Source organism: Barbatula barbatula (assembly GCF_947034865.1).
Source record: "Barbatula barbatula genome assembly, chromosome: 12".
Lineage (NCBI taxonomy): Eukaryota > Metazoa > Chordata > Actinopteri > Cypriniformes > Nemacheilidae > Barbatula > Barbatula barbatula.
In genome coordinates this window covers 4,367,357-4,392,308 of record NC_136775.1, presented here as the reverse complement: position 1 = coordinate 4,392,308, position 24,952 = coordinate 4,367,357, and the positions used below count along the sequence as shown (strand labels likewise).

Below are 24,952 nucleotides of genomic sequence, written 5' to 3'. Positions count from 1 at the left end.
GTGATGTCAGCATCAGAAACAAGTCCAGCCCTATTTCTCAGCATGTTATAATAATCTAAATTGATCATTCTTTTTGGTTTTGTTCCATCAGCTTTTTGTTTTTGCTGCCATTGTTCTACCATCCTATTGCCCAGTACATTCACCACTCATGCACATATATTGTGGTGACATTTGGGTAGTTGACAAATGAACAGTACATATGTCCTATGGCGTAACACAGCAAAAATATTTTTTTGGATAATATATTTTATATTATTAATGTTTATATTTATAATATAAAATAGCACAAGTAGTTTATTTGTCAACTGATCATATAGAGGGGTGCACAATTTCAACTACTGCATTTAAAAGGTTTTAAAGCTGAAATTGTATACATTTCTAAAATAATTTAAACAAAAAAATATTCAAGATTTAATTGAGTGTTTTTATTCTTTAAAAACGATTTGATGCCTTGTACAAGTACAAGCCTACTAATAAAAAGATACAGTAACTAAATACTTTAATTTATACACTAAACAATTTTAAAAAATGATCGTCAATACAATTACCATACAATTATCAGATTTACATCACGACGTAAACTATAAATACTGTCAATTTCAAATGTGTGTAAGGACACGCTAGATTTGCTGTTCTGCAGTGACACCAAGTGGTTGCTTCTTTGAATTCCTCACAAAATTGTTGTTATCGAGACCACCAAGACCAAGACTTTGAGGGGCCGAGACCAAGACAAGACCAAGGCTGGTCGAGACTGAGTCGAGACCAAGACCAGCCCTCCCAAAATTCATTCAAAGGATCCACAAACACTAAAAATGTCATAATAAAATAGTAAAATAAGTAAGTTGGGTGATTTATTGTGCAGAAATGTATGTGTAGGATGCTACATATTACAATGTTTGTGCAGGTGAAATTTAAAACAACTTAACATATTAATCTTGGGTATTTACTGTTGTTTAAGTCTGTGACCTTCCACAAAACTAACCATGCAGTGACTTTATTAGCTTTATTGCTTTATTATCTTATCAATAGCACAATAGCTGTGTGTTCAGATTTTATCTAGATTTGTTTGGGACTAGACAAAATAAAATAAAAAACTTGTGTTTACTTGAGTCTAAAACACTTTTGTTATTAACTTAAGGTTTATTGAATAATTATACAAAATCAATATCAGATAAAATGTTATAAAATAAAAAAATCTCATCCAAATACCATTTTTTGCAATCACATCTCTGATATTGTGGTCCTTTGTGTGTATTAATTTTGTTGACAGATTTCTTTAAGACAATCCCCCATTATTCTCTTACAAAGCAGTAAGAGTAACAAAAGTAACAGAAGAATCAAATAAGAAACAAGAGGTGAATAAAGCCAGAAGTTTTACATCCAATTACATGAATGATGTTAACACGTAAATCAGACAATGCACCAATTTACTGTGATTCCTACGGTTGTGGTCTTAAAATAAAATCCCGATACCACTTCATCTGAGACCAAGATAAGACAAGAGATGGAGACAAGAGCAAGACCATCAAAAAGTGGTCTTGTGACCGGTCTCGAGTACTACAACACTAGGCTGTGTTGCCTAGCAACCACTTCATTGCATTGTTTCTGAAGAACTACATTTCTTGGCCGATAAATAATTTTATTTTACATTCGAACTTATAACAATGCTCCTTAGCTGTTCCAAATCAGTGTTTCAACCAAGGGGCGACTTCCAAGGGGGGCTTAAAACGACTTTAAGTTATTTAGGCCTTCAATAAGACAAAAAAACAAGATATTTCTAATAGTGTGTTCACACCAAACGCGAATAAGGCGTTAACATGTTAAATCAATACAAAGACGCGATGACCTACTTGCGGTGCGATTCGCGGGCATGAGGCGACGCGAATTGAGCGTTCGCGTGATTCGCGCGAACTTTAGCGAAAATTCCCGCCGCGTTAACCAATCAGGAGCCTGCTCTAGTAGTGCCGTGAGCGAGCGCAAGAAGCCCCTCCCATGACGCGAATTCGCGTCTGTAAAAGCGAATTTCACGCGCGAATGATGCGAGTAAACTCAAAGCGTTCAAGCGTCCAACTACACGCGAATAGCGCGATTTACCGCGTTTGGTGTGAACACTGTATTAGTGTTTGGTTGTGTTTTTATATTGAATATACGTATTTCTAGTTATGGCTCTCTAGAATTTCATTATGTGGAAACTGTGAGTTGGGGACAAATATTCTTCAACTATTAAACTATAACAAGGCCATGATTAATTAGGGGTTGTTGCTTTAATAAACCGTAGTGCTGGGTGTAGCTGAATCCCTCATATTATTTTGCTATAAATTGAATGTAAGATAATGGCCAGAATTTTCCCCGCGGCTGAAGAAACTTTTCTCTGATGATAAACAAATATTGCGTTCATTTCTATATAATGACATCCACTGACGAGTGTGTCACGGGTTATTTAAACATGTCTGTTCCGCAGGAGTCTGATAATCCGTTACCATGGTTACTTGCTCTCAACGTTGAGCGCTGCGTCCAGATGGGGGCGATGCCCGCTCCATTCAACAGATCGGTAAAGTCTCAGAGAGCAGGATCTGTGCAGGAGTAATGTCACAGATGTGAGATCCATCCAAGATTTAGCAAACACGCAACGACCCGTCGCTCCTTCTTTACGGACATAGATATGAAAAAATGGTAGTTAAAACGAGAAAACCACACGCCAAGGATCTAAACGGCGAGAAGGACAGGAGTCAATCTGCGTCTGGCAAAAGCAGGCGTGGAAAAGATGGAAAAGGCTCTGCTTTCCAGAGTAAAAACGGAGCGGTTACTGGGATCATAAGAAGCAAACTGGGCTTGAGTTCATCCGCCTTCACGAGAGGAATAACGGTGCTGGTTCTCGGTAGGCGTTTTCTTATTAGCCGCTAGGTAGCTAACAGTTGATATTAGCATCTAGCACGTTCTTCTCAGTAGCGATAACGTAACAGTATGCAAAAAAACTAAAGTTGTCGAAAGTGTGTATTTCAGTGGTTGAAATGATTCTTAAATAACATCAGACTAACGTTATCAGATTTACCGTAAGGGTACGTATGAACGCTCACGTGTTAACATATCAACATCATATGATTCGCTTCCCAAGTAGACAATCATTATTGTGACGATTTACGTGTAGTCTGCAGTTATGAATTTATTTATTAATCCAGTTAAAACAAGAACACAATTTAACACAAACGTCAGTTAACAAAACTACGTATTGTTTTATTATTAATAATAGGAAATTTGGGAAAACAATCTCACCAGGTGTTCAGATGTGAGCCGGTGCGAGTCTTATCCAAGTCACCAAAACTAAATTGTATATTTCATCCCCAGCTTTCGTTGTTGGATATTTACACTGGTAAGCATCTTTAAATTTTTTAAAAATGACCTTTATGTTCCACGTAGAGATTCCTGTTTCGATACATGAACTGGTTTGTATTTGTAGGTATCATCTCTCACATCTGTTTGAAAATGACCGACACTTCTCGCACATGTCATCGCTGGAGAAGGAGATGGCTTTTCGAACTGAGATGGTCAATACGGTTTTCTATTTATTCGATGTTAATGAATGTACGACATGTGCCGTGACATATCGTGCTTTGTCCCATGAGTGGATGTGTGACTGCATCCCTCAAAGGCTCGGACAAATATAACTTTCTGGTGTAAATGATGGTGTTCTTCTTTCTTTAGGGACTTTATTATTCATATTTCAAAACCGTCATTGAGGCTCCTTCTTTCGCGGAAGGTCTCAACATGATCATGAACGACAGACTCACCGAGTATCCGCTGGTGATAAACACTCTAAAGAGGTTCAACTTGTACCCTGAGGTGAGATGTATTGTCACTCTGCCTTTAGCATCTTAGCTGTGTTTGAATGAAATCTTGAGTTGCCGCGCTACAGTATTTGCCGTGGCTTCAGAGTCTTGTTTTTGTACCGCAGGTGGTCTTGGCCAGCTGGTACCGAGCATACACCAGCACAATGAATTTCTTTGGAGTCTCTACCAAGTTGTGTTGGACCATAAACCGAGGGGAGGGTCTAGAACCTGTGGAGAGCTGTGAAGGTATTACAAAAGCTTTCTTTGGCACAAATATCTATTGAGATCTAATTTATTCTTGTCTTCTCATTTGAAGAATCTTCTCTGCCTAAACGTATCATACGGTCGTGCTTTATTTAAAATGTATGCTTTATAAATTGTTTGCACACTGTTTATAACAGAATGTATTCGCACTTATTAACACATCGGAAAAGTGCGAACAGAGAGCTATTCCTGCACTGAAATGTTTTGACGTTTGCTGGGTTTATTTTTAAAGCGAGGGTGTTTTTTGAAAGGAGGATATGTCTAACAGATTTTTGTTCCAACCTCAATGACTTTTCTTCAGGTTTGGGAGATCCTGCATATTTTTATGTCACTTTTGTGTTCGTCTTAAACGGGGCAATGATGAGCCTGTTCTACATTTATGGGACATATCTGAGGTAATGACCCGCTTGCTATCCTAGATAATACATCTCTAAGGAGAGCCAGTTATGTACTTTGTTCAATAAAGAAAGAAAAGTAAAGGTTTATTTAAGCGGTTACACTTTTATGAATAAAAGACCTGCATGTCAATTGTATTTTCCTATAGTGGCAGTCGACTGGGCGGCACCGTGACAGTTTTGTCTTTATTTTTCAACCACGGAGAGGTAAAATAAAGTTCTCCAGATCTCACATTGGCAGACGTCTGCAGGATTTAAAGTGGCGTGTCTTTATTTTAAATCCCAGAGCACACGAGTCATGTGGACCCCTCCTCTCAGAGAGAGCTTCTCTTACCCATTCCTGGTTCTGCAGATGCTTCTCCTCACACACATCCTGCGGTAACGTCACATTTACTGGAATCAGTGGATCAGTTTCTGAAGTTTCACTCTCTTTTTCCACGCTACCATTAGAAATGACTGTAGATTATTTGAAGTTATTGCCTATTAAAAGCACACCTGCTGCCAGGTGTAAAACCTTGATGTTCAGCAGAAAGTGTTGTATTTGCACAGTTTTGTGTTGATATCTATGGTGCTTACCATTTTACTGTATGTTTAGAATAGTTTTTCATTTAATGTGTTGCACTTTTTGGATTTTAAAAGGACAAGGAACCCGTGCAGAAATACTATGATGGCTTTGGGTATCTCCAATGTGTTCTTCATGCTGCCCTGGCAGTTCGCACAGTTTGTTTTACTTACCCAGGTGAGTGACCTTGGAGAGGTCACGATTGCTGGTGACATGAACTAAATCGGTGCTGTCTAGTTAACTTAAACTTAACACGCTTGTTTTGTAATTGCTTACATTATATTAAAAGGATGTGTACGTTTTATCCTTGGGATAGTTCACCCAAAAATTACAATTCTGCCTTCATTTACTCACCCTCGTGTTGTTTCAAACTTGTATAAATGTCATTGCTCTGTTGAACACAAAACAATATATTTAGAATGATGTAGGAAACCAAATCGTTCTAGGGCATCATTGACTGCTATAGTAGTTTGGTTTCCTACTATGGAAGTCAATTGGGCCTCAGAACTGTTTGGTTACAAACATTCTTCCAAATATCTTCTTTTGTGTTCGGTGGAACAAAGATATTTATACAGTTTTTTAACAAAGTAAATGATGACATAATTGTCACTTCCGGTGAACTATCCCTTTAAGTAAAACATTTTTCATGTTTCAGGAATTGTCTCATTTTCAATATCACGTGTAGTGGAAAGGAAAAGTTGTGATGCGTGTTTATATGTTTTACAGGTGGCTTCTCTTTTTGTGTCATTTATCTTGGGTTATCTGAGCCCTGCGAAAATGCAGTCCGTCTTGGTCACGCACATGGTAACATATTTCAATGATGCAATCATTGTTTGTTAAATAAAACTAACTTAAATAGGAAAATCAATACTACGCTTTAAATCATTCATAATCTGTCTGATCAAATAACAAGCAACACGGGCGTCAATAGAATTAAATATGTTTGGGTTTATTTTAATCCCATCTTTTGTTCATTTTAATATCATTCCTATGTTCTATTGCTTTTGATGTACTTCACAGATCTCTCTGGTCGTCTGTTTCCTTCTGATGTTTGGGAACTCGATGCTGCTGACGTCCTTCTACGCCTCTTCACTAGTCTCCATCTGGGTGAGTTGGACACATGGACCTCAAAGGTTGATTTGTTTAATTTTGTTAATTTGTGGCAATCCATACCAAATAACTACTCAAGTACCAAATACATGACCTATAAATGCATACTGTGAAGAAACCTATGATAACTTAGATTAACCAATTGATCTCTTATTTCAGGGTATTATTGCTCTCCGGGATTGTTTTGCGGCTGCATTGAAACCTGGGCTTCTCAAATGGGTAAGAGGACATCAGTTACTGATGCATCATGGGAATTGAGCTCTACATCACTGAATGGATCGAGTAACGTCTCATTTTGTTGTTGTTACTGAAGCTCATGCAGTGCCTTGCGTGGGTGGTCTCCACTGTCATCCTGAAGTTCATGCTCTCAAGGATTGTTGGAGCATCGGATGATGTGAGTAAAATAAAAACAGCGGTATGCACCATGTGGCGATGTTTTCTCTAACTGTGATCATCAGTTTGCTTTAGCCTGAGGAGTCCAGTAAACATTTTGCTTTCGTTACAGGCTCATATCAGCAGTCTGATCAAATCCAAGTTCACAAGCTACAAAGATTTCGACACAATGATGTACACGTGCGCAGCCGAGTTTGACTTTCTCGAATTCGAGGTTTGTCATGTGATCTCATATTGTAAATTCTGTTCATGTTGTTTGGTTTTCAGGTTCCCTGTTGAATATTTTCTATTGTGTTTTTCAGACTCTTTATCGGTATGTCAAGACCCTGCTGCTTCCAATAAACCTGCTGATTGTGGGTTTCATTGCTGGATGGGTGAGTTCTTTTATTAGTTGTTTATAAATCATTTTTACCAAAGGATTTAGTGTCGGTAAGTTTAGAGTTTAGCCTGCAGACCAAAGCACCACTTCATAGGGTTCCCCTTTTTACCTCCTGACTACAGATGATACGAGACATTATCATGTTTCTCAGAAGCGAAAGGATAGACAAGTCAGAAGATGACGAAACAGAGCAGTGAGTTTTTTAAGCACCGTAATTCATGTTGGTTACATTCTAACTGTTCAAGTTTTAAGGTCGTCAAATCATAATAAAATATAGTGTTATTGTAATAAAAAACATTGTCACTATAGTAAAAAAAGAATTCTACTTTTAATAACACATTTTGGTGAAAGGTTAATGTACTTGCAGATAATGATTTTTAATAACAGACGTGTTCTAAAGTTTCTCTTCATATTTTCAGGCCCCACGTTTTGGCCAAGGGCGTGGTAAGATTGCTTTTATTTTTCGAAGGTTTTTGTTAGCAATTCTAAATAAAGATGAATTAGACTCGACTTAACACTTACAGTAGATACACAGGATCCTAAGGTTGTGTGTTGTTGCGTGTCTAGCTGGTGTATCACAGTCTGCAGCTGTTGGCGTTTGCAGTGTTGGCTGTGCTCATCATGAGACTGAAGCTGTTTCTCACTCCTCACATGTGTATCATGTCCTGTTTAATCTGCTCCAGACAGGTGACCATCCAAACATTCACTCTATAAGTGACCTTCCCACACTTACTATTTTACAATATCACATCAATGCTCATAATGCAAAGAAGCTAATCATTCAGAAACAAGCTTGTGGCAAACTCTCTCACAAGGCTATTTTTTTACAATAAAATGTTTTTGGCTTTGACCGCAGTTGTTTGGCTGGATTGGAGAGAAGCTTAAACTACAAATGGTAGTTGTTGCAATTTTGTCCATGATGGCAATTCAAGGAGTCACCAACCTACAGAGTCAATGGGGCGTTATAGGAGAATTCAGTAACTTTCCACAAGAAGAGCTTCTGGAGTGGATTAAGGACAACACGAGCCCTAGTGAGTCATTTTTCTTGTAACTTTAATGTCGTCTTTACAGACAAAGTATGGGATTTCTATATAATGGTTTTTTTTGGGGGCTAGATGCTGTGTTTGCTGGTGCTATGCCCACCATGGCAAGCGTAAAACTATCCACTGGCAGAGCCATTGTGAATCATCCGCACTATGAGGATGCAGGATTGAGGTAGATATTTTGTCTCCCTCATTCTTTTGCTACTTAATTTTTGAGACGATGATCCAACTAAACTAATCTTACAATTTGTGATACCAATTGTGTGATTTAAATTCTCCTTATTCAGAGAAAGAACAAAGATGGTGTATGCCATGTACAGCCGAAAGCCACCTGAGGTAGTAAAGAGAAACCTATTAAAGCTGCAGGTGGATTACTTCGTCCTGGAGGACTCATGGTGCACCAGACGAACTAAGTAAATGCCGCCTTGTTCATAAACTGTGACTGAAGCAATTCCTTTATCTCAAACATGTATGTCTTCGTCTCCAGGCCTGGTTGCAGTATGCCTGAGATCTGGGATGTGGAGGACCTTCAAAATTCTGGAAAAGTGCCACTTTGTACCTTGATGTCTAAGGATTCTCGTCCGCACTTCTCCACTGTCTTTCACAACAGTATTTATAAAGTCCTTAGGGTTCCCAAAGCAGCGAAAGATATCAGATAACAGATGTTTATTTACACATTTGAGCATGTTTTTGTCTTTGATATGGTTTATATACAAAGCAGTGAATATTTTTGTAAAGGTCAGTCTTGTTTTTCTGTGTACCTGCTTGTGACACTTTAGAATCCGTTTTATTTCGATAAGCTGTAACAGGTGTTTACCCGTGATGAATCACAGCAGATCGTCAGTCAGTATTGAATCACCATTTTCCCCTAAACCATCTGCTTTTTTTTTGTCATTTTTATCAGGATGAATGATGTTTGCCATCCTGGGTGCTGTTGTTTTGTGTGGTCCAAAAATGTTTTAGAGGTGAGATTTCAGCGTTCCTTTCCATCATCGTCTTGCCTCTTGTGCCGAAGTTTTATTTCAGCTTTTTTAAGCTCGACCTGAGCATGTTTTTAAATCCTTGGACCCCTTTTATTGTAAAGTTAAAGAAATTATTTTGGGCAGATGCTGTCGTAGGGTGGGCGTACATGGTGCTTAGTCAAGTAAACATTAGGGATGGGAACGCATTGCCAAAGCAGGGGCACGGGTGATAAATAAAATGAGGTTACATTAATAGTAACCTATTAATATTGAATGATATTTTAATGCTTTCGAAAGAAAACAATCTCTGATGTTTACCGATGCTGCATTTTGTATAGAAATACAATAAAACAGTAATGTGAGATATTATTACACATAAAAAACTTAATGTAACTATATTTTGAACCCAAGTTATGCTTCCCTCAGAATATATCTGAGCATATAGTAAAATCTTGTCGTGTGTGACTGCATCCGTACCATTTTCGGATAAATCCATACGTGACGTGTACAAGGGCTCACGACCTACCGATTGTCAGAATTCGTACTGTACGCCCGCCCTACCAAAGTGACCAACAAAAGGTTGTATCTATGCTTTTAACTCGAACCGTCTGTAGTGTTATTGTTTTAATCTAACAACTTCATTGTTTATCCGTTGGATAAATAAACTGCTTGTTACTTCGTGTAAAGATTTTATGTGTAGAAATCATGGTCAATGTTTCGTAGTGTTGTAAGGTTTTGTGAAATATTTCGTTTTTAAGATTTTGGGGCAGTTTCCCGGACAGGGAGTAGTTAAAACCAGGACTAGACCTTCGTTAAATAAGGATAATTAAGTCATGTTTAAAATCATAATTTACAAAAAAACACTACAGGTGTACATCTTGAGACAAAACAATCGCACTGATATATTTTAAGAGAGGTCGTTTTTTTCGATCAAGAAACTTCTAACATTTAAATAACCTTAGGCTTAAGCCCCGTCCGGGAAACCGCTCCATTGTCAAAAAACATATACTGTACAACTCCTTCATTCCAAAACATTGCAATGTCATTCTCTCTCTGTATTGAAGTTTATATTCCAGTGTTAAGTGTTATTCTCATTTCCTAGCTGTCAGTGCAATGCAACAAGGAAACGGCAACAGACAATGAACTGAATCGCGCCATATGTTTTTCTTCATGTTATGGTTATAGTGTTCTTAATGATACAGTCACACAGAGGGACTGTATTCACTGCCATAGGTATTCATTTGTACTGTGTGTTTTAAATCTAAAGTGTCCTTTACGTTTCATTAAGATTCCTTTAGTTGTACATGCAGAGGTTTAGGAATGTCACTGTCTCCAGGGACTCGTTTCTCTTTTTGTCCTTTTATCTGTTAAGGAATAGCAGGCCTGAAGGAAACTCTGATATGTTCAACCTTTCCTATTGTGATTCTGTCCTCCGAATAAACGTTTTTATTTGAATCATGTTGTTTTTGAATCTGATGGTGATGTATAGCAGTACGACTTAAAACAAAACTGAATTAACGTCAGCCACGCGCTTCCGTGCTCTCGTGTTGTCGTTCTGCACATTTTTTGCCACCATTTAAAAAGCGGTTTTGTATAATTATGTTTAAAGATTAAAGCCTATTGTTTTATGTAGATGATAAATTACACAGCGGGACGGCACCGTGATTTTGAAAAAGGCCCCCAATTGTGTCACCTGAAATGTATCAATATTTTAAACATGTAAGTTATAACTTTTATAATACATGCTTGTTTCACACACACACACACACCTATATTACTCTATAGTGTTAAAATAATGTCAACAACACTGGGAATTCAACACCGTCCCTGAACATTTGACACCAGCGATTTGTCTGTGTACTTGAATGTATTGATAGAATGAGCAGTAACTTTAGCACTGGAAGAAAAGATCACTTGCAAAATAAATGTGAGTTGATATAAATTTACGAGTTTAAAAATAATCTGACGGCAACAACTTGCATGAGTGAATATTATAAGTGAGAGAGGCCTACTAAAGGTTAAATAAGTTTCGTTCATTATTGTCAACCAAGAGATTTTTGATCTCCAAATGGAGGCGTGGGGTCAAATCCCACTTCTGACAGTAGGCTTTTGGAGTCATGGAACTGGGACTACTTAAAATGGGTTCATAAATCTCTGAGCGTGCCACTTTGTTGAAGTCACCAACCGAAAATTATTCTTTTTAATGATCAAATACGGTTAACAACATCAACCATAGACATCTACAGCCATATTTTTCACCTTTCCTAAATAAACCTTTCCACAAATATAAGGCTTCTGTTGTACATGAATATGAACTTGTTTTTTTAAGCAGAATTTGAGGTCTGAAAAATAGAGCATCTCTTGTTATTTAGACCCATTTCTCTTCTATAAATAATAGAAACAATATTTTTATTTGAAATTTGGGAGAAATATTGAAATGTTAGTAGTTCGCAGAAACAACCAAAAATGATAATCCTACCTAAACGCTTATAAATAGTAAATTCAGAAAAAATTTTAATACATTTGAAATGGCACAAAAGAAAATTTATGCTTAATACCAATTCCCCTCATTTTTAAGATTAACACATTTAAATTAATTTTAAAAATAATACAAATGTGGGGAAAGGTATGCAAAAGAAAAAAGACAGAAAAACAGAAACATTAGTTTTATTGCATTAGTTTTGAACAATAAACAATTTCATCAACATTACAAAAGACGACTCCTCCCATTGTGTATACAGTATATATATTTATATTGTACAAATTCAAAACTCTCCTACATTTTTTTATAAGGCCAGTTCACAAAGCAAATGCCTGTCTGAAACTGGGCTGAAACAGTGAACAGTTCATTTTCATACAGGACATAGTACATACATTTTGAGCAGCAGAACACTATTGCAGCAATACTTGTTCGGAGTCCTAATGTGGAGACGATACTAGACAATAGATCACATGTCAATTGTTGTTTTCAAGATTCTCCTTGCAGTTATTCCCTAGCCACAAACACGGTATTAATAACCTTACTGAGTGAAAACGTGTAGATTAAACCTTTTCATTTAGACGTTTAAAAACAAAAATCAGAGGTATTTCATTTTAAGTTGGGGATTTATGAAGGTCTGTTTTTGAAAAAGTTAAGAGCATGGGGCAGGCTATATGCTGGCAATTTTGCAACCGAAATCGATAAGTAAACATGTCAAAGCCAACTCTAAACCAGTTCAAAAGTATATATACAGAACAGAATATCAAAATAAAGAAAATCCCTCTAACGTACTTTAAATATTGGGAAAGTGTAGCCTTTAAAAAACAATTTCCGCCATAAAAAAAGGTGACAAAAAGTGTCGGCCATAACTTTTCTGTCCACTGTCAAATTAAAAGGCAAGCATTAAAAAAGGGCTTAGAGGAGGGCATTCTTAAAGTGAAAAATAGCTGCGACCAATAGCTCTATAGGAACAGTAATGTGGAGAAAGAGTGCAAAAGGAGGTTCCTGAGACGGTTCTAGAGTAGATACATTAAATAAGTTGTTTTCAGGCCTAAAGCCGTGATGGCAAGCCTACCTAAAGTGCACAGTAACACCAGTAACAGGAAAGAAAAGAAATGATAGACCAACAACACTAGTCATCCTGCTGCCCTATCGCCTCTGTGAACTAGACCATTACATGACCGTTAATAAATTAATCAAACAACAAATTGTAAAAATCATAATTTCATAACACTAAAAAAAGACGAAACAATGTAAACACATGAAAACGAGGGGGGAAACTCATATTGTAACACAATCTGCAGCAATATACATTGCGAAAACATATCAGCAACATTGATAAGATGAATTTACACATGCAGAGGGACTGGAAGATTCTAATTTGTTCCCGTTCTGTGCTATCTCACCTGTATTTTCGTATTTCTGTTTCAATAAAGGATTAGTATACCTTTTATACAATTGCTCAAGTAATTTGTCAAGCCTTCAGTTGGAGGAAAGGTTATTAGGTCTATTCAAGTACAATAATACTTTTTAAAAAGTCCAGCTGGTTCTCTCAACACCTGGCTATGAGACGTTTCCTTATGTGTGCATTCTCTTAAAAGCAGCACTCTGACAAACAGCATTTGAATGCACTAAAAATAGATCTTGTAACGCCTACGGTGATGCTTTGAAAATCATGGTACCACAAAAAAACAAGTAAAACTAAATCTAAAAGACTCCGTGTCTTTAGACCGTGAGAAAAATAAACAAAATATGAAACCTAGATTCTGGGTTCCTCATGATGTACCCTCCGTTCTAATCACATTAAAAACAAATGATGCAAAATAAAAATGGGCTCATCTGAGTGATATTAAAACAGAAACTTTGATAAATACCTGGAAGTAATTGTTTGGCCCTCTACCGGGCGTGTGTCTACCTTTGGCTTCATTTAGGCAGGCTGGTAGGGCACAAAGAACAGAGCCACGCTTTTACAGATCAGAGAGCCTGTCTGGCAACTGTTGGCTTTCATAATGACGTTTCTGTATCCGCACAAGTTTCCCCCTGATCATCCTCCACGTTGATCATAATGCTAGCTGTCTTCTCTTTACAGCTAAAAAACATGGGAGGAAATGTAAAAAAAACGTTGACTTGGCCTTATCGGCCTGAATTATCACCATCACCACCACCACCACATCAGAGGATGCAAAAAAACATGCAAAAGCATTCCAAAAACTAAAACACTGAAGACATTCTTCCCAACAGTATAAATACCTGTTAAAGTTAGATGGAAGTGATACATATTCATATTTGACCTTTTTTTCCCAACAAGAAATAGCATTGTAAAAATTAAACTATAATTTTTTATCATTTACAAGGATTTTTCTAATTGAAATATTCCCTAGTCTCTGAATTACAAAAACAATGCATCACTGTATAAATAGTTCTGATGAAATTAGTGAAAATTAACCTATTTTACCTGAAATGGAAGAAATTTGGATTACAAGCCAAATTATTCATTATCAAAATTAAAAGGGATTTTCTATTATTTTCTCTTAAAATGGAAATATTTCCTAGTCCCTGAATTTGCAAAAAGTATTGGAAATAGATGAAAAAAAATACTTCTATATTATCAGTATTAAGTAATATTCAAATAAAAAAACTGAATTATGGATCACAATCGTTTATATATTCGGTTCAAAACCATGGGCGTTTTTCTAGATGTGGTGCCAATAGACCCACGACAAAGAGAAGACGGAATAAAACTGAGAAAGCAGATATAAACACTGTGGGAAAGTCAGTGTGTTATGATGTAAGTAGAGCATAAAAACAGAAGTTAGAGGATCAATAGCTACCTGATACTAGGTTTCAATACTTTGGCACTGGCAACAGCTTTCCACATAGCAGTTTTGGCCATCTCATCAGATATGTTAACCACAGAGGGGTCAGAACTGCAGAAACACACATCACAGCACTTACAGCTGGTCAAACATAAAAACTATTCCACAGACTGGATCTCTCTTTCTGTTCACCAGCAAAGTGCCTGATGGCCATCTGATCGTTTTAAACATGAAAAACACATTGAACCTTCTCAGCTCACATACAGTATCTTATTCTGAAGCCTCTGTGTTGCAAACGCTTCTTGGCGTGTTAGTACTTGAAGCAAATCTTTGCTCGAGTCCATCTGGAATGACTAAATCAGGGCAATACCCTTTATCACATCCTAGATAATCAAAAGTCAACAGATTTTACATTGGAAGACCTTGCACACACAAAGAAAATCAATGCAAACCCTTGATCTTAGTGGCTCTCAAGGAAAAAATCAACAATGTTGATGCAACCCAAAACCAGCTTTAGGTTTGAACAACTGACTTGAGTTGCACATAATCATCATAAGACAACCCCTGAGATTTTGCACATCTTTGAGAGATCTAAAGTTACAATTTAAACACCAACAGGCTAATAGAGAACAATTCATTTTAGTCCCATTTCATATATATATCATATATCATCAGATATTACCCATTATACAATAAAAAATCTCTGACAAATGCTGGGCCACGTAATGTAAGACATCCATGTCTTAATTTCTTCTGTAGCAACATCCAGCTACAATTGAACGTCCTTCCTTCTCACCACTTGTAAGAATGGCTCAGTACAGCCGCTTTCGTCAGACGCGTGACTTTCCAACGTGATTACATATAACGGGAAGTCGTGAACGCGAAACACGGTTGGATTCAAGCCGCGTGTTTGTGGTTTTCCTCAACAACCTTGGATTAGTTTCTACAGAATAAATAAAGACATGGACGTCTTGGATGACATGAGCGTGAGTAAATAAGCATTAAATTTGAATTCTAAAGTGAACTTCTCCTCTAATTTGTTGGACTTTGTTCAGATTTTGGAGAGCACAGATTTACACATGAAACAAAGTGTCTGTGGTGAACTATAAGCAACATGCATCTTAAAGGGATAGACTAGTTCTACCTCAAAACGAAAATTCTGTCATTTACACACTCATTTTAAACCCGTATGACTTTCTTTCTTCTGCAGAACACGAAAGAACATGTTTTGAAAATTGTTGGTAACCAAAGACCATTGGTTTTGCGTCACACTGGTTGACAACAGGGTAAGTAAATGATTGACGGAATTTTCATTTCGTAGGTGAACTACTCCTTTAAGCCTTTCTGTATTGGATTCCCTCTGCTGTAAATGCATGAGCTGCGTATGAGCATGACTGAGGGTTCAGAGACTCTTGACCATGCTCATACCGCACCGAGAATGGCCGTGTTAAAATCAAGAGTATTCTGCGTTAATCATCCGTAAGTGATAATTAACCCCAAAAGCCATAAAGAGGGAACACAAGCACGCCTGCAAATACACAAAAGACCAACCGCTCGACCAGTGTCTTCCTCATATGACGTGCCCGAGGCTATGCTGTCAGATCTGTCTCAGAGGAAAACAAGTCGCATAAACGTACTAAAATAAGTCTTTGGATGGGCACAAACTTTCAATAGAACAGAAAGGGATTTTACATTAAACAAATTAAAGTGTTATCTACAGGACAATAATTGTAAAATTACTATTTGTGAATAATGAACTACATCACTAACCTGATTTTTATGGCCTTTACAGGATCACCCAAGTAATTTCCACCATCACAGGTGATCTCTATGCCTTCGTCCTCCATCATTAACTGTGCTTCCTGGGTAGACAAGTATTTAACATTTGATGTGCTTTGAAACACCCACATTAAGTTTTCGAAATATTCGACATGTTCTAATATTACAATACACACATTATATTAACCTATATAATCTAGTACCTCTTTAGCCTTTTTCTTTTTGTCATCTTCCTTTTTTTTCTTGCTTTCAGGCATGAGATCATCCAGCCAGCTGAGCTCCCTGTTCGTAAAGCAGAAGTCTAGAAGCTTCCGCACGAACACCAGTGCCAGTACCTAGAACAGACACAAGTTTAAAACCCCATAAGAAACACAACTAAGTGCACGATAGGCACTGCAATCTGAGTGCCTGTACAAAAGAATTTTCACATTTCTACATATAATCTACAAATAAAATTGCATTAAGACGCACCATCATTGGGAAGACCACGGCAGCCGCAGTAGCTTTGATGACCCATAGGAGCACCAGACAGGTGAGTTGGACTAAAGTGAAAATGTGAACCTTCCACAACGGCACGTATCTCAGGTAGATCAGATCGGACTGGTGCTTCGCCGGCATGCCAAACAGCTTAATCCGGTCGAAGAACTACACATAATGCAAGAAGTATAGCGCTGTTAGGCACTTATTTAGAATCTTATATTCAGTCACCTCTGTGGTGATGCTCAACTAACCTGTATGCCTTTGAGAGAGGACACTCCCATATAGAGGAACACGCCATACAACACAGGCATCGGTATAAACTAGAGGAAACGTGAGTAACAGTTAAATAACAGTCAACTATATAACTCCAACAATATAATAATGATCCAGCTACTTGAAACTACCTTTAGAATGGATGTCATAAAGACAGATAAACCCATAAGTATAAATATCATCAGTCCGGTGACCCTCTGCTCACGGATGCCCAGGAATTTGGGCTGCTCTCCTGGGGCCGAGCATTCCGACTCCACCTTCAGGCTGTTGACGTGAGAGATGGAGAGGACGGTGGCGGCAACGAACCAGGGCAAGCCCATAATTGAACACACGCCGAGCATCACCGCCACCACCAGAAGGTCCAGGTGATACCCGCAGCCTTTCTGAAGGGGGATGAAACCATCAGCACCAGAGATTAAAACAGCTCTGGTATGAGCGGATGGAGAGTCGAACCGACCTTGAGTTTGTGTTCTTTACGATTGATGATCATGGCGGTGATCTGTTGATCCATGAAGATCAGAATGGTGCACAACAGGGCAGGAATGGCTGCCGCCACCAACGTCCATGGGGGGTTGTCGCCCAGGGGTGAGATCAGCCAGCCTCGCTTGTTAGAGGTGGGCTGTGGGTCAGAACACAATATACTTTACATTAACCTTCATCATAAACATAAACTTACTTTACAGGTACATATCGATGATAGATATAGTATGTAAACCCTACATCATCTGTTTGTTTGGTTTTATAAAAACATGGTTGTGAGGTTAAATCAACAGTCAAAGTCCACCAGGAAAACAGACAACAGAATCAGACAGGGTGGATCGAAAGCAGCTAAACCTCATTGGCTGATTGTTACCTTACAACTAAAGTGACAATTATTGCTCCTTTCACATCATTATACACTCACAACAAGAACCTGTTTTGGTTACACGTCCATACGGTATTACAGTAAGTTACTGTCATACCAAATACTGATTCCTAAAGGAGGATACTAAAGTGTTTGTTTGGTAAACAGTAGAAAAACTAATTTGATTCATTCACTAAACATGGTCACTAAATTGTTTAAACATGATGAAACAAAGATAAATAAATGAAAATTTCCATTCGTTGCACCTCAAACCTGTCCGGGACATGTAATTTAGGAGACGGGACGCCCACCAAATAATCAACCAAGACCATGATCATGATGGTGAGAAAAACTGCAAAGTCGCTGATGGAAGAGCGGACCTGCAGAGGACAGAGAGTTATCGTCAGATTTACAGATTACACTGTAGTGCAGCACACACTCAGGCAGAAGGGACGGAGCCACTGACCCTAGTGGGAAAATAACGCTTGGTCTTGAACTGCTTGAGGAAGGCCGACAGGAAGAAGGTGGTAAAGAAGAGGATGACAGACCAGAACAACACGTCAGGGATATACGGTCCACTGTGTCCGCAAGCAGGGCCAACAAACTCGCCATAGAGCTGCTTGCATGTCTTTAAAAAATAAAAATAAATTAAAAAAATTATTAACAAAATGTTATCAATTAACGACAATTGAAATATGGGTAGTTGACAAATATACCAACTGCAGTGCCTTGCAAAAGTATTCATCCCCCTTCATTTTGCTGCCTTATCTTAAAAGTACTTTAAATGATTTCTTTCAATAATCTACACTCCATGCACAATAATGTCAAAACAAAAAACTGATTTCTGACTTGGAACTGTGCCAATGTATTAAACAAATAAGTATTCATACCCTTAACTCAATAGTAGTTAAAGCACCTTTACAGACTCAAATCCTTTTGGGTATGATGTGACAAGCTTTACACGTCTGCATTTGGCCATTTTCTGCTATTCCTACCCTCAGATCCTCTAAAACTCTGTCTGGTTGGATGGAGATCATCAGTGGAGACATTTTCAGGTTTCTACAGAGATGTTCGGATGGGTTCAAGCACTTGCATAGATAGAGGACATAGATAGAGTTGTCCATAAGCCACTCTTGCATGGTTTTAGCTGTGTGCTTAGGAGTCATGTTGGAGAATGAACCTTCTGCCCTGTCCGAGGTTCTGAATGTTCATGGCTATGTCTTCATCACCATTATCTCTGTGTTTTGAGCTGTTGAGCTTTTCTTCTATTCTGACAAATGCACAGTCCCTGCAGCTGAAAGAAACTTATGCTTTGAGCTAAATTTCAAGTGTCCCAGAAAAGGGTATGAATACTTATGCAATGGACTTATTTCTGTTTTTAATACATAAATCAGTTTTTTTTGTTTTCGTATTATTTTGCATGGAGGCACTGTATCCCATGGTGTGACAGCAAAAAAACTAGAATTGTTAATATTATATGACTTATATTATTCATATGCACATTTAACCAATAATATAAATTAAATTATGGAAGATTTATTTATTTCTTCTTAATTTTTGCGGTTTAGTATCATATATATAATATATATATTTATGTATGATGAAATATATATACACGTGTTTCAACATGATATTTCTAAATATAACATTAAAATATATAAAAACAATGAATTAAAGATAGTAAAGTTAAGGAAACATTATAAAATAAATTATGAAATATGTATTTATTTTTTTCTACATATTTGCTGTCACACCATAAGACAAATTTCAAGATTTATTTCTCATCTACCCACATACATTTCTTAAAACCAAAAAGTATTACATATACATATAAACTAAATAGGTTTCAACATAAAAATACAATATACTGTAAACATTTAAATATATAAAACTAATATAAAATCTAAAAAGATAAAAATTAGCTAAACGGCTTTTAACAGATTTAGTCAAAGTGCCATTCGGTAGTCCTACTAAAACATTTAAACTCTTACCGGCACGTCTAACTCACTCCAGGTAATGTTATCGGGATTAAAACGTGAATGTTTCCATGACTGGATCATGTTCTGTGTGATATTAGCTGGTTGTGAACACTGACACCTGAAAAAAAAGTTTATAATTTATTTTAAAACACCTAAGTGTATATAAGCATTTGCATAGCTGTTACATTGTGACACCTCGTCTATTCTCCTTTACCTAATTTGCCCTTTTAATTCCACAGTACAATAAAGGACATGTTTCTTACGTGTACAAGGTGAGATTGTCTAAATTGTCATGCATGTTGAAAGGAAACATCTCTCCCAGCTGAAAGAGTTTCTCCAAGGCTTCGTAGATGAATATGATGCAGATGAGGGCAGCAAAGGCCTCCTCTGTGAATCGAGTGATGTAGCACACCAGAGAGCTGGCGTCTGTGGCAACGAGCACAATGCACATTAAAGCCGTCCACAGGCCGATGCTGGTGCGCAGAGGGAGGTAGGAAAGACCGAATTCACTGGGGAGAGAGAGGAACATATGTTATATCACTTCAGATAGCATCTGATTGAAAAAGAAATACCAGTAAAGATAATTCCATAGATGGACAAATAAACAGCTATTAGCTTTCTCAAATGCAACCTTGACTTCTAACCGTTGGTTTAAAAACAAAGAATGCCAAACAAAAACAACTCAAGACTGTTGTTGGTTTTGTATTATTGTGCAGTGTAAGGTTAAAAGAAAGCCATTCTAATCTTGAAATGCATCTAGAAAAACCCCACTTTTGGATACACCAGTAGATGGCGCATCAGCATTGTTAATTTAGTTCAGCATTGATATGTTTTATCAGTGACATTTAAACAGACCTGGCATGCAGTGTGTCAAGATATTCTCGATTTTACACAATTGTTACTTCCAGTAATTGGCTAGGACACGTTTAGAGATTTCCTGTAATACAGCACTGGAATGTGTTTCTGATCATTTCAATGTATTTATCTGTATTTGCTCAATGATCCAGCTTTGGCTTGTTTAAGAACCAATTAAAAAAGAATTAAACTCTATACAAACTATACTCTATATACACCATTTAGATTTTATATAGATGGTTTCAGTAGTAACAACATAAACAAACAGTATGTGGCCCAAACGTAATTTCTGGTAGACCTCCGCAAAGAACATATGTAGTTTTAATTTAATACAAATAATATACAATAAATTATTATTATAAAAATAAACTGTTACATTATAACTAAGTAAATTAAGTAATTAACTTCGGGCCAGGCGCGTGCATCTGATCAAACCGTCAAACTATAACACACTAGTAATTTTAGCCTACTATTTGTCTATAAACAGTGACATGCATTAATAAACAGCATTTTAGCATTTTTAACAAATGATTTAAGATGTAGTTGCCAACAGTAGAAAATCAGCCTTAAAACAAAAATCAACAGATTTAGTATTATGTTTTTGTAGCAACGAAAAGGTTGTGGATTTGATTCCTAGGAAAGATACTGATAAAACTGAATGTCTTGATAGCACAAGTCACTGAAATGTGAAAAGGGAGAGAAAAAACAATCACAAAACATTTCAATTTCAGTGTAAAATGTGAAAATGAACTCCTCTCGGCATCTAAAAGAGGAATGAAGTTAAACTCCATTGAAAGTGAGTCTTTCTCACCTGCAGAACTTGAACAGAATCTTCTCAAAAACCAAAACAGGCCCTGTGCTGCCCAGTATCGTCAATGGCTGCCCGGCAAACAGCGAATAGGCCACACCGGTCATAGAAGCCCCAAACAGAGACTCAATGGCACTCTAGAATAAACACAGACAAACTGCTATGAAAACACCTTCAAATATTATGTGGATGTAGAGGTACACACCGTAAAATTCTACATTAGGAGGGTGAGGTACTTCGAAGCAGAGGATCCAAATCGCTCTCGGATTCACCTGCAAAGAGCTTTAGTGCTCCAATGCTCTTCAAAAACAAAGCCAACAACTTACTATGTTGTTTTTGGTAGCCTCCCCCAATAGGCCTCCAAAGGTGATGACAGGAGACATGCAGGCACAATAGAGGAACAGAATAGAGGCCAAGCACTGCAGGCTGAGAGCATCTCGCACGTCGCTCCAATAAAATGGAGCTTTCCGTTTTAAGTCTAGTATCAGACCCCCGAAAATCCTGGGTGGGACAGAGAAAGTGTGTTATTTTCCACTTATTTATGATATCTTAGCTTAAAAAAAACCTTTATATAGGCTATGCAATTCTCATTTTGTCCTAATGGTTACGTGTGCCAATGTGTATTTGCAGAGCACTCTGAGGGTCTTAAAACAGCTCTTAATGGAGAGCTCTCTTTCACAACAGCGCCTGCCTGGCCGGCCATTTAAGCTGCACATCAAAGGATGGATTCCGCTGTTAAATACACCTTCTACATTCAACGCCTCTGAGATGAAAGGTTTGCAAAATTTGCACCATAACACATTTTTACCCCTTCATCTAATGCTTGTTTAATAAGGACCCCATTCTGTTCGTTTTCTTTATAAAAAGATACTTAAACAAATGTAACGTTCCCCCAATACTTCTTTCTAATGGTGTGTTCAGCAGGGTTCAGCTTTAACACACACTGATCCAAAGCCCAGACACCAATAACACATAATATAATAGTAAACTAAGCCAGCACAACATGTCCAAGTATTTATTTACATAATCCCATCAGCCATGTTAAAGGGAGAGTTCACTCAATGAATCATCATTTACTCACACTCATGCCATTACAAACCTGTATAACTTCCTCTCTTATGAAGAACACAAAAGAAGATATTTTGAAGAATGTTGGTAACAAAACAACATTGGTCCCCATTGACTTCCATTATATGGACACAAAACCACAGAGACATTTCTCAAAATATCTCCTTTATATTCCACATAAGGAAGAATCCTATACCACATGTAGGTGAACAAATGACAGAGTTTTCATATTTGGGTGAACTAAATAAATGCTGGACTAGGTCTTACCGTCCTGTCCTCTGAAGTTCAGGTCCAGTGTGGTGCTCCTCCTCTTTGATGGACTCTGAGAGCGGAGCAGAGCCATTCGTCATAGAAGGGATCTTTCTTTTCTCCTGTAAACGCAAGAAGTCAAAAGGAAAAGCAGAAATCAGACCCCATTCGTTTAAAGTTGTAACCACACACATGGTAACCACACACGTGTCAGGAGCCAATACAAGAGTCGTGATTCTTTATAACAACTTTGATAACGCAGCTACTTAAAGGGACAGTTTACCCTTTCAAAATCAATTCTGTCATCATTTACTCAACCTCGAGTTGTTCCAAATCTGTATAAATGTATTTGTTTCGATGAACACAGAGAAAGATATTATCAAAGTATGCTTGTAACCAACCAGTTCCATTAACTACCAAAGTAGGAAAAATTACATTGATCGTCAAAAATGCCCCAGAACGGTTTGCTTTCCTACATTCTATCTTAGTAATATAGATATAATATCCGATCATAGAAATGTACAAATACATTTGTCCTAATATGGTCACTACGCCATGTGCTCACCACAGTGACAATCGCCTCGTGGCACCTAACTTGATCCTGAGGATAAGAGCTTTGCTTAAAGCCATCGTGGTCATAAATCTTGACTTGCTCCTTGTGTAAGTTAAACCTGCAACTTTCTGGTTATCTGAGCCTTAAACATCTCAGCCCAAACCTTTTTACCATTTCTCATACGTCACCTCACCTGAGATGGGACGCTCTTTGGTGGCTCAATTCGTATCGTGGGGTCCCACTCTCCCGGTGGCAACACGGTCACCTGGTCCAAGAACTCGTCTATGCCGGACAGTAAGTCATTCCTATCTTTGGCTTTGTATGCAACATCATGAAAGATCTGTGAAGATGCATCGTGTCATTCAGACAATGGATCAACGGTCTCTGATCCGATTCAACTTATGTTTATCACATTTCACATCTTAGATTGGAAAAAAATAAACCAAAAACTGATTAGATAAAAACTTGGTTAAAAGCAAAATGTGGTCTTTAATGACATCAAACTGATCCATGGAGAACGATCATCATCTCTACAGAGCACGTTTTGAGCTTGTCGGCTCACCTCATCTGTCATTAAAGTAGCTATCGACCGGCCAATCTCGTGGTACTGGGCCCCTTTCCCAGAAGGCCCCAGAAGCAAAAAGAGGAACCTGTTATAAGTGAGAAGAGGAAATAAATGTTTACAAAGGTGTAACGGGTAAAGCAAACACTGCTTGAGATAAATGAGAACTCAAATGTAGTTTACAGTAAAAGGTTGTGTTAGGGCTACCTGGTAGCAACGGGCACTTCCGTCAGTCCAGTGAGGAGAACAGCAGGTGAGAGGCGAATAAAGGCGATGATGGGACACTCCAAAAAATTTACTTCCCCCACCAAAACATTCGAAGCCTCTGCGCCGGGAGGAATTTTCTTCATGAAATTCATGTCCACCTTAACGGATCAGAGATCACAGATAAGCACAGAGGGGTCGGGGCAGTTGAAAACAGTGCTGATCTTTGACATTTATTTACACATGGTTATACACAGTGGTTTACTGCGGAAAGGCAGTTGTTAAGGTTGTTGAACCACATTCTACAACTAGTCATTAGTTAACTGACAGAACTATGTTTGATGATGTTTTATTTTTGGTGTTTGTGTAATAATAAAAGAGGGCTTTTAAAACAACTGAGCAATAAACTGCTGCAAAACTCGGTCACATGGGTAGATATACTCCACATACAACACGACATGTATAATTCATAAGCAGGCAATACTGTGATAAAATGGAAAAAAAACTACATAACCAGTTAACAGACCAAACCAAGAAACGGCAGCGACGTTTCACAAACCACAGGACAGTGAAACACAAAGACCAGTTCAGTCTGGAAAAATGTTTTTATTCCTGACGTTTTTCTAACCTGCTTTTGTACTCATGGGAAGATGTCACTTAACTCCTAAAAATATAAGAAGTCACATGGAGTTCAGTATCATGTGCAGAATCAAAATAAACTATCAATGAACAATTTTAATGCACATTAACATGAATATTATCCGTTTGTTTTTCATCAGAAATGTTTGCACTCATCCAACACCATATGAGAGCAGAGCCTTTGAAAAATAGCGTCAGTCTAGAGTTTTTGTTTACTTTGAAAGAAAGCTGATGATGTGACCATGAGAATTTCATACTAATACAATAAGTATCAATCTGAAGCCCTTTGTTTTACAAATCAATACCGCGATAAAATAACAAGTCTGTGTTAGTCTTAAGACTAAAACAATATTGTTTACAGGATAAGATGTATGTATATATCAGGCATAGTGGATTATTTGCAGATTTTTGACCATCTACAATTTATTG

General features: G+C 37.6%; 2 protein-coding genes across 3 annotated transcripts in view; one reads left to right on the top strand and one right to left on the bottom strand.

Moving 5' to 3' along the window:
- The first annotated feature begins 2,517 nt into the window (after nucleotides 1–2,517).
- dpy19l1l (dpy-19-like 1, like (H. sapiens)) lies at nucleotides 2,518–10,388 on the top strand. Its single transcript, XM_079468750.1, has 22 exons — nucleotides 2,518–2,878; nucleotides 3,346–3,370; nucleotides 3,458–3,545; nucleotides 3,703–3,840; nucleotides 3,953–4,073; nucleotides 4,393–4,486; nucleotides 4,636–4,693; nucleotides 4,773–4,864; nucleotides 5,126–5,225; nucleotides 5,775–5,852; nucleotides 6,069–6,155; nucleotides 6,318–6,377; nucleotides 6,472–6,552; nucleotides 6,664–6,765; nucleotides 6,854–6,925; nucleotides 7,053–7,123; nucleotides 7,350–7,374; nucleotides 7,498–7,617; nucleotides 7,787–7,961; nucleotides 8,046–8,145; nucleotides 8,261–8,386; nucleotides 8,461–10,388. Exons 1-22 carry the CDS (start codon nucleotides 2,671–2,673, stop codon nucleotides 8,630–8,632), a joined length of 2,193 nt encoding a protein of 730 aa, XP_079324876.1. The 5' UTR covers nucleotides 2,518–2,670; the 3' UTR covers nucleotides 8,633–10,388.
- A 1,198-nt stretch (nucleotides 10,389–11,586) lies between these two features.
- Nucleotides 11,587–24,952, bottom strand: part of slc4a7 (solute carrier family 4 member 7) — a gene marked incomplete at its 5' end in the record, with an annotated part of 32,267 nt that continues 18,901 nt past the window's right edge. For both annotated transcript variants that reach the window (XM_079470100.1, XM_079470101.1), the window contains 18 exons: nucleotides 11,587–13,503; nucleotides 14,246–14,341; nucleotides 16,001–16,092; nucleotides 16,213–16,344; nucleotides 16,481–16,654; nucleotides 16,741–16,809; nucleotides 16,894–17,145; nucleotides 17,220–17,381; nucleotides 17,873–17,986; nucleotides 18,073–18,234; nucleotides 19,598–19,703; nucleotides 19,849–20,094; nucleotides 21,252–21,385; nucleotides 21,575–21,749; nucleotides 22,584–22,687; nucleotides 23,312–23,458; nucleotides 23,681–23,768; nucleotides 23,888–24,045. In XM_079470100.1, coding sequence (XP_079326226.1) covers nucleotides 13,419–13,503; nucleotides 14,246–14,341; nucleotides 16,001–16,092; nucleotides 16,213–16,344; nucleotides 16,481–16,654; nucleotides 16,741–16,809; nucleotides 16,894–17,145; nucleotides 17,220–17,381; nucleotides 17,873–17,986; nucleotides 18,073–18,234; nucleotides 19,598–19,703; nucleotides 19,849–20,094; nucleotides 21,252–21,385; nucleotides 21,575–21,749; nucleotides 22,584–22,687; nucleotides 23,312–23,458; nucleotides 23,681–23,768; nucleotides 23,888–24,045 — 2,496 coding nt within the window. In that variant the 3' untranslated portion in view covers nucleotides 11,587–13,418. The remainder of the gene's footprint in view (nucleotides 13,504–14,245; nucleotides 14,342–16,000; nucleotides 16,093–16,212; nucleotides 16,345–16,480; nucleotides 16,655–16,740; nucleotides 16,810–16,893; nucleotides 17,146–17,219; nucleotides 17,382–17,872; nucleotides 17,987–18,072; nucleotides 18,235–19,597; nucleotides 19,704–19,848; nucleotides 20,095–21,251; nucleotides 21,386–21,574; nucleotides 21,750–22,583; nucleotides 22,688–23,311; nucleotides 23,459–23,680; nucleotides 23,769–23,887; nucleotides 24,046–24,952) is intronic.

Excerpts from the sequence above, each read along its gene's own strand:
- dpy19l1l (XM_079468750.1), top strand. The coding sequence starts at position 2,671 with ATGGTAGTTAAAACGAGAAAACCACACGCCAAGGATCTAAACGGCGAG. Across the intron at positions 4,694-4,772 it reads TATTTTTCAACCACGGAGAG|AGCACACGAGTCATGTGGAC; the intron begins GTAAAATAAAGT and ends TTTAAATCCCAG. Across the intron at positions 6,553-6,663 it reads TTGTTGGAGCATCGGATGAT|GCTCATATCAGCAGTCTGAT; the intron begins GTGAGTAAAATA and ends CTTTCGTTACAG.